This window comes from Mus pahari, chromosome 15, assembly GCF_900095145.1.
Source record: "Mus pahari chromosome 15, PAHARI_EIJ_v1.1, whole genome shotgun sequence".
Taxonomy (NCBI): Eukaryota; Metazoa; Chordata; class Mammalia; order Rodentia; family Muridae; genus Mus; species Mus pahari.
In genome coordinates this window covers 56,763,296-56,772,581 of record NC_034604.1, presented here as the reverse complement: position 1 = coordinate 56,772,581, position 9,286 = coordinate 56,763,296, and the positions used below count along the sequence as shown (strand labels likewise).

The following is a 9,286-nucleotide window of genomic DNA, read 5'->3' as shown; positions in this document are numbered from 1 at the left end:
GAGGAAGAGGAGGAAGAGGAGGAGGAGGAGGAGGAGGAGGAGGAGGAGGAGGTGGTGGTGGTGGTGGTGGTGGTCTTCTGTTTGTTTGCCATTCTGAGACAAGATCTCTACCACACACGCAGCCCCCACTGCCTAGGAACTCAAGCACACGACACAGATTGATCTCTGACTTGAGCAGATGGTCCTGCCTCAGTTTCCCTTCTAGATAAAGTGTTCTCAACTATTACTTCTCAAACCCTCTCTCAAAGAACTCTCTAATGAAGTGTTGAAAACAAGCAAAATACAACAACTATTCCTGTTCCTGCCTGTCTAGTTGTCTGTAAAGAGTTCCATCACGTGGCTATATTCTGCATGCACTCTGAAGGAAGACTGAGAACATTTCTTTGTGGAAGCACCTTGTCCTGGAGGCATAAAGCAAAGCTGTTCAACTTCCTTCACTTGAGAAATCTATGGCTGGTTTGAAGTGACCGTGTAAAGGATAACCCAAAATCCATATAAAGCTTAATTTTAAGCAAATTTATCTTTATCTTTAAATATAAAAAAAACCAAGCAATTTGTACAATGCAAGCAACAAGTTTACTCAATATTTAAATGCAGGGCCAAAGCCTCTTATTTTCCTTTTAAATATGAAACAACCCTCTGTGTGTATAATAATGGTAGCTTCCAGGTTATTTTTTTTGGAGACAAACTGAAACTAAAATCTGGTGAAAAGTACTTGCTCTAGGTGATCTCTAAGCCAGGCTCATGAACGAAGTCACCGATGAAAATTTTCTCACAGAACTTCAAATCCGTGGTGGTTTAGATTTTTACTGTGCATGCGCTGGGAGGTCAGAGACAAGCTGTAGAAGTCAGATCCTCTGTCTCCCATGGGATCCAGGGATCAAACTCACGTGGTCAGACTTGGCAGCAGGCTCCTTCACTTTAAGCCATCTTGCCAGCCTCAAAATTATGTTTTATTACTTTATATCCAAATGACAGCAGATATTCAGAGCTATCATATCAATCCTTAACAAAACACTGAACTTTTAACAAACCCCCTATGTTGCATATTTTAAGATATTTTATACTTATAGAAGGTGAGTTTACTAAAATGTGCATACAGCTTAAAACCCTTGGTGAACATTCAATAGTTTATCTCAAAATGAAGCTCATAAATGTTGATGTGGAAAAACGAGATTTGTAGATCTCCTTCAGTGAGACTAGTTTTAAAAATTAAACTGTCTATTCTACAGCAGAAAGTCTAAGACAGAAATAAGCAGCATTTATAACTACCTATGAATGTGCTAATGGCTGGAGCGCTGACACTACCCCACGTCTGTGGTTAGGAGCATGGGCCTGACTCACCACTGGCAGTATCTGAGAGGGTAAGTGTGGGGACATGAAAAGCCGTACGTGCGGTTGCTCTGCTCTGCTCTGCTCTGCTTCTCTGTTCTAACTTGTGAAGTCTATCAGGAAGCGTTGGGATTACTATGCTAAGTCAAAGTTATCTGACTCAGTTAACCACACACACGACAGCGACAGGGCTCCAGCCACAAATACCTGCTTTTCCATATTCAGAAGCAGCGCTGTCATAGTCCGGCTTCCACTTCAAAAAACCAGTTTTCAGGCTAGAATGAGAAAGACAGACATTTCTTCTTTAAAAAGATAGCATCAGCTACAGGCCCCTCATCTTCTCAACTCTCTTTGGGTGTATGCACAATAAATGCACCTTCGCGCCTTCCTCTATCCCCACCCCATCACCAATGTTCCTTCTTCTACATGCCATTCAAGCAGAACATGCATGGTCCCCAGACCAGAAGTATCAACACTGCCTAAAAATTTGCTAGAAAAGTACAATGACCCCACCCCAGATCTACAGAAGGAGAGACTCTCTGGGTTTTAGCAAACCAGATAAAGTGTGTTTTAATAAGCTCGAGAACCCAGAAGTGCACCATCCTTTTCAGCTGAGAAGCTGCCAGGTAGAGTACAACTTAAGAGCCATGGGTATCTGTTATGCCAAGGTCAGAGGTAGCATCCCCAGAGGAGACTACAGGACTACAGGAACAACACTCAGAGGAAAAACAAAGGGAGTAAAGTCAACCACCACTGAGCAGGACACAGAAAGAAAAGTAGTGCATTAGGACACCGAAGAGATGCAGTCTCTCAGGACTGATGCTGGCTTAGCAGCCAGAGCAAAAGATCTCCAGTGTTGTTTAGCCTTCTTGCCCTTTCCACAATGTTTTGCTTTTACTTAAAAAAAAAAAAAATCAAAACGCCATCTTATAAATTTCAACTCAATTACTGAAAGCCTGCCTACATGCAACACTGCTAACTTCACCCGAATCAGGGGCTACTCGGCTGTGAGATGAGGCCTTTAGAAGTGCACCCCGCATTCAGTGGCGCACTCTGAAGTTACATATCCCTGTACGATGCATTTTATAGTTTGCAGTTAACATACACATATATATTGTAACAAGATTTAAAATGTGTAAGCAGATTTTCAATGACATGTAATGTCTAATCCACAAAATTGAGAAAATATGCAGCAAAATAAAGCTCTAACTCTTTGCTTCTTCACCAAAGCACCCATCACGCCCTATATTAAAGTGATTATGCAAGTCTCCCTACAACAAGGCATAACATCCAATGTGCTGAAAGAGCGTCTTAAAACTGCAGAGCCCCAGGCAGCTGAGCACCACTAATTAGCCAGAATGAAGGCCCTAATAACGTCGGGGTCATGGCCAATCTGTTGTTGACTTTGACTGTTTTTGTCCTAAGAGTCAGTAAGAAAACTTTCCTAAGCCAGAATACAGTGATAATGAGTGATCCCACTGCCTCTCCCACACTTCTGGCCCATTTTTTCCTGTCACTCACTGGCTCTTCTACCTAGAGCAACTTCAAGCACCTTTCAGACCCCACCATAGCCACAAGCAAGTCCACTCATCTATGACCCCGTCTTAACAGAAGGCCTCTCTCACCAGTCTTCTCCCAACAGATTAGGAGCCTCATAACTCCACACGCAGCTGCCCTGAGGAACTGCCGAAGCTATTAGGAAAGGATCCTGGCTCCTACAGGTCCCTTAGCTCCGGTGGTCAAAATCCTCCTGTAGTTCACAAAACTTAACTTTATTATGGCTAAGAGCACCCGTTCTGTTCTTTTATGTTTGTTTTCACCAGCAAAAAGGATTCTTGGGATCACCCTCTGCACTGACAGCCATCTTCCTAGGCACTGCCAGGGGGCAAGGTGGTACACCAGAAAGGGCTTGTGATTTTCCACTGCCCTAAAACTCGCCCTGCTGTTTTCAGCTGAGCAGCCCTTGGACAGGTCTCCAGGAAGTTTCCGGCCGCCTCAATTTCTCTTCTGTAAACTCAGGCCTTCCTATGTGTTAAGATCTTAGTTTCTGATTCACCTAACAGTGTACTAAGACATTTCTTAACAGTCGATAATCGTTAAATGCGTATGTTTTAGTTCACGGAAGTGGAGGAGAGGACCAAGGAGAATTCGCAGTCCCCAGGACAGCTGTGTGCCTACCGCGCCCAGAACCAAATGGTGGCGAACACCCGCAGGCCCAAGGAAGCTTAGCCTTGCCCCCAGTGAATAGGATGCCCGAATGTGAGAGATTTTCAGAATCGGTCTACACCCCCGCACAGCGCCAGGGTCTCTTTCCTAGCAGTGGCTCTCCACCGCGAGACTTTCCTCCGTAGTGTCACTTCTGGCTGTCATGAAGAGGAGACAAGGGGTCCACGCCAAAGCCAGCAACGAGCAGAGCAGAGCAGCCGCAAACCCTGAGGACTCCGGCGCCGGGCAGAGCTGGCGGTCACAGGGGCGTCTGCTGCAAAGGTCGCGGCGCAGGCTGGCACGGCCGACTGCAGGGGATTGACCCACAAGGGAAGGCACCGCCCAGAGCACAGACACCAGCACGGCCCGCCCGCCCTCCCTCCCGATCAGCCCGGCGACGACTCCACGTACTACTTCTCGGCCTTGGCCAGATGCTCCAGCCCCTCGTTGATCTTCTGGGCTGCCATCGCCTCGGTCGCTGGCTGACGCGAAGAGAGGGGCCGCCTAGATCTCAGCAAAAACCCCCGGAGCGTCAGCGTGGGAACGCCGCGGAGGAAGCCGGGAAAGGGGCCTACGGGAAGCGAAGGACTCAAACTTCCTGTGGCAAAGCTGTCCGGGAAATGGGTGGAGTGAATGGGCGGGGAGGGCGGGGCTAGGCCTCGCGCAAGCGCGGTGATGCGGAGTTGCCCTGAAGGCTCTCAAGTATTTTGCGTTTTTTACAGGATGTTGTTGGGTATTTATAGGAGTGCGTTCTTTCTAGCGTTGGCGACTGCACTCTACAAATATCTAAGGAGCAATTAATATATGTCGAGTACTGGTCTTTACTAGTTCTGGAAAACAAAAAAACAGTCTTTCTTTGCAGGAGCCCTGCATCTTCATGCAGCGAAAATGCTGTTGTCCCTCTGCCCATTTGTCCTTGCAATTTATTACAGTTTCTCAGTACTACATCTACGATAGTCTTTGCGCATCACTCATCACTTATGATTTCTTTCTTTTGTTTTATAAGACAAGGTGTTTCTTCCTACCTCCACTTCCTGGTGCTGGCAGGTACAGTTCTTAGTACTAGTTCTAGTTATGTTACCAGTCAGTCGTGAAAACAGATTGTAATCCTTGGTTACTGTCAAAATAATCCTTCTAGTATTTAAAACTGATGGCGAGGGGGCCTTGCAATGGTCTAGTAGAGGTGACTCGGCGGCTCTGCTGATAATCAATGGTAGTTTTGGAATTACGTTGTTGATTGCTGCCATGCCAATGCGGCCTGTCAGTTTTTCATCTGTAACGATCTTTTCTTATAACCACCTCAGATACTGAGAGAGTCTGGATAAGTGAGTGTCTCTGGAAGGGCCACACACTGTAGGCTTGATGCCCAACATCAGTGTTTTGTGAAATGGCGGCATCACGCTATATAATTGTGGCCGGAGGGAGCATCTTGGTGAGCCCAAGCCGAGGCATCTCCCTGAACAATCAATCACTCCATACGTCAGACCTAGTGTAAAGAGAGTTTATTGGGAAAGGGAAGTGGTAGAGACAGAAGGGGGTAGGTGGGTGCAGAAGGACCGAAAGAGAGGAATAGGTTGGCGCGAGCTAAGGGTGCTAAGGAATCGAGACAGCGCGAGCTAAGGGTGCCAGCAATCTTCTAATACACCTGGCTCTCACGTGGTGGCAGGTAATGAGGTAAGCTGTTGCTAGGTCAGTGTTGCTAGGTTCCCTGGAGGAGCCTAGTCCTATGAGAGCTGATGGTACCTTTAGATGGTGAGGCCTGGTAGAAGTAAAATCAGTCATCACAGGCCATTTCTATCCTTGAAGGGTATGTAGGGACTGACTGCAACCCTCTTCCATCATTCCCTCCTTGGCCACATGGGATGGGCTGCTCTGCTCCGACCATGTTGCGCTGCCTTGCTCTCGAAGCTGAAAGGCAAGGGAAAGACCTGGAAGCCAGGCTTCTCCTGTTTGCTTGGAACAAGTTGTAGAACTCTCAGCTCTTCCTACATCGTGCCAGCCTGGGTGCTGCCATGCTCCTGCCTTGATGATAATGGACCGAACCTCTGAGCTAGCCCCAATTAAATGTTGTCCTTTATAAGAGTTGCCTTGGTCATGGTGTCTGTTCACAGCAGTAAAACACTAAGACAGGTGCTTTCCAGAAAAATCGTGGGGGCCCATACTTTCTTTCATTTTCATTCCAGGATATGAATTGAATGGGTTCCCCCACCGTGGTCTCCTGCTACAGTTTACTGCCACATGCCCAAAGGAAAGGGGGCTACTTGGCTGCAGACTGAACCCTTACAAAGCTGTGAGTTAAAAGAAACCCAGCCTCTTTTAAAGTGGAGTGTTGGAAGTATTTTGTTCATCATAGAAAGCTGACATGTACTGTTAGGCCGTGCCCCTTAGAGCCTGATGCTACTCTTGTTCTACTCTTCTTGTCTTTTTATGAAAAAAGTGTTTATTCTTATTATTTAATGTATATGGGTGTTTTGCCTGCATGTATGTTTGTTCATGATGTACATGTAGTGCCCATGGAGCCCAGAAGTGGGCATCAGAGCCCCTGGAACTACAGTTACAGACAATTGTGATCTGGCCTTGGGGGAATCGAAACTGGATCCTCTGGATGAACAGCCCATGCTCTGAACCACCACGCCATCTCTCCAGCCCGTGTGTACATTGTTAAGTTTTTACTTATTATGCCTCGGCTCTGCCCAAAATATTAGTCTTGTTTTCATGGGACACACTTGTTAAGCAAGGTATGAGTTGCCTGCCCTCATGGAGTCTGTGATCCACTCACCTACCTATATTTCGGCATCAGCAAATAAGGATTGCAAAAGAGAAATTCAGCCATGACAGCCGTTGTGCTATTTGTCCGGAAAGATAGCCCCCTGGTTAGAGAACCTTTATTAAATACATAATAACTCCCATTTACATTGAAGAAAGCCAGAGGTAGCATTGGGACACGAGAAAACACTCAGTCTTTCTCCCTTCACTCTCATCTTGGAATAATAAAGCAGGGCTTGCTCAAGCCACTGGGCTGAAAATTCCTTCAAGGACATGTAGGGAAGAGACGGACGGGAGTGACGAGCCATATGGTGACTGAGGGGCAGGAGAAGCAGTTGACCTTGACAGGAGAGTAAACAGAGTGTGTGAGAATAAGGGGAACCAATTTACACTAAGTTAGTGTCAGTGAAGTCCGCAATGTCCATCAGCTCGTGTGGGCGGGACTGATAGGAGCAGGTGCAGGAGAGTACTGGAGTCAGAGCTGGAATGGTGGTGTGGACATCGGACAAGAAGGGCTGCAAGAAGAAATCCTCCATATTAATCTCCCTGAGATCTGGGGATTATTTTTAATCAAGGTTGCCATCATTAACTTGTTATTTACTACTTATAAAAATAGCAAACCCTAATGGATGGGATTAGCTTTATTCCAGCAAAAGCCAAGAATAATTTCCAAAGACTCATTCCAAAACTTTAACTTTATCTGTAAATCCGTTATTTATTATGCAGAATATATATATATATATATATATATATATATATATATATATATATATATGCAGGGAAATTGCATAACAGCTCCTGGTTTAATTCTGGGTTAAATATTAGCTACTTTTGTCTAGTTGTAACCAAAATACATGCAGAAAAATGCTGTAAGAGCAGAATGATTTGTCGGCATTCACAGATTCAGAAGGCCTGCCAGTCAGATTTCTGAGGAAGGCTGGCAAGGCCCTGCACACAGCCTGGGAAAGTGCGGTGTGTAATCTATAAGGATGAAGCTGATGAATTAGAGACCACAGGATGTGAGCAGATAGGAAGGCCCTCCGATACCTGCTAAGGAAAGCCGGGAGAAATGAGAAAATCCACGCATCAAAGCCTTGCCAGGAGAAGGGCTGGGCAGGGAGCATTGCCCGAGCCCCCACTAAAGTGCGTGCGACTCCATATCCTGGGCATGAAGTGACAGAATTCCGTATCTACCCTGCTGAGCTGTGGTGTGGCTCTGCCAGATCCTTCCCTAGTTATAAAACGAATTAATTATCCTAGCCAGCCCATATAAAAGACACAATCCAGGTGTTTTACTTATAAGCTGTAGGCCTAGATTGCACAAGTTTTGGAGCTATTCTAATTAGTTCCCAGCCATGTGTCCCCTGTCGCTTGCCGTTTCTCCTGGCCACGTGCTCATGATCCATCTCCTTTCATGGCCGCCTCCTCCTCCCGTCTTGTCATTCCTTCTTTTCCTCTCTACCTGCGACCCCCCAGTCAGGTACCTGAAAATCCACCTCCCTGTATCTACTGGCCAATCACGGGCTTTAGCCTCTTATTGACCAGTAAACTTGGGGAGCGAGGATCTAGCATCACTGCGGATTGCTGTGCGTGTGGATCTCCAGGCCAGGATTTAGCATTTGAATCCAGAGCAAAGTAGGACCAAACTCTCACGGTAACGTTGACCTGTACCTTTCTAACCTGTACCCTTGTATGTTGGGAGGGTGTAACTTGTTTGTTTTGTTTTGAATTTTATTTTATATAGAATCAGAGCTAAGAGTTGCAGGAGACCTTGAACTTGGACTTTCTTTTTTTTTTTTTTTAAAGATTTATTTATTTTATTTTATGTATTGAGTACACTGTAGCTGTACAGATGGTTGTGAGCCCTCATGTGGTTGTTGGGAACTGAATTTTTGGGACTTCTACTTGCTCCAGTCAACCCTGCTTGCTCCGGCCCAGAGATTTACTTTTTACCAGGGCCTCAGATCTCATTTCAGGTGGTTGTGAGCCACCATGTGGTTGTGAGCCACCATGTGGTTGCTGGGATTTGAACTCAGGACCTTCAATAGAGCAGTCAATACTCTTACCCGCTGAGCCATCTCGCCAACCCAAACTTGGACTTCCAAATGCTATTGAAACTGCTGAGGTTTTGGGGTTACTCAGGAACACACTAAACACATTTTGCATTGTGAAATGTCTACAAGCTTCGAGGGGCTGGGGCAGAATGTTCTAGTTTGAATATAAAATGTCCCTCCTCAAGATGATGGTGCTCTTAGAGGAGGTCCTGGGGGTGGGGTGGGGTGGGGAAATAGGGACTAGCTGGACGAAGCCAGTGACTAGAAGCCTATTGTGGAAGGTTTTGCCCAGTCACAAGGTCCCTTTGCCTTCTGTCCACCATGAACTTACAAAACAGGCCAAGTGAGAAACAGGGTACGTAAGAAAGGCTGAGGGACATGAGAAAGGCTCTGGACCACACACCCCGTGTCTGCCCTCTTCCCTCTGCAAAGAGGGGCAGATCTTTGTGAGCAGATGGAGCCACCTCCCAATGCAAGCCATGGGGAGCAGAAGCAGCACTCTGAACTTGGCTGAGCCTGGAGACTCCTGAAAAAGGCCACTAGCCAAAACCCACAATGAGGCCAGCATGGGGGTGGCAGCTTTGCCATCTCTCAAGGTCACACAGCTAATGTGTGAGCTCATAAGCACCCGGCTCCGAAATCTGTAACTGGTGCATTAAGCCCATTATAATGTAGATCTTCAAAATGCTTTTAAATACAAGACAGAATCAATGTGCAACAATGTAACGGTTTGAAATTTTAGCAATAATTTTTTTAAAAACTAGAGCTGGGAGTTTATTATTCATGGCTGAAGTGGTCGTAAAGCGGCTGAAGTACCCCAGCTGATTATCATTAGCGGGAGAAACAGTGAGGCGTGGTTTCTTTAAAAGCCCAATGGGGCCTTCCCAGCGGCTTTCCTCTTTGCTTGTAGTCTTGCAGTTCCCGCTCGT

The 9,286-nt window shown here is 46.2% G+C and overlaps 1 protein-coding gene across 2 annotated transcripts in view; it reads right to left on the bottom strand.

The window, feature by feature from the left end:
- Positions 1–4,101, bottom strand: part of Napg (NSF attachment protein gamma) — a 20,697-nt gene extending 16,596 nt beyond the window's left edge. Inside the window, exons 1-2 of one of the 2 annotated variants that reach the window (XM_021214557.1) lie at positions 3,949–4,101; positions 1,540–1,607 (exon numbers count right to left, since the gene is read on the bottom strand). In XM_021214557.1, the coding sequence (XP_021070216.1) occupies positions 1,540–1,607; positions 3,949–4,004 (124 nt within the window). In that variant the 5' untranslated portion in view covers positions 4,005–4,101. The remainder of the gene's footprint in view (positions 1–1,539; positions 1,608–3,948) is intronic. The other variant, XM_029547145.1, reaches the window with a different exon arrangement.
- Between the last annotated feature and the right edge of the window lie 5,185 nt (positions 4,102–9,286).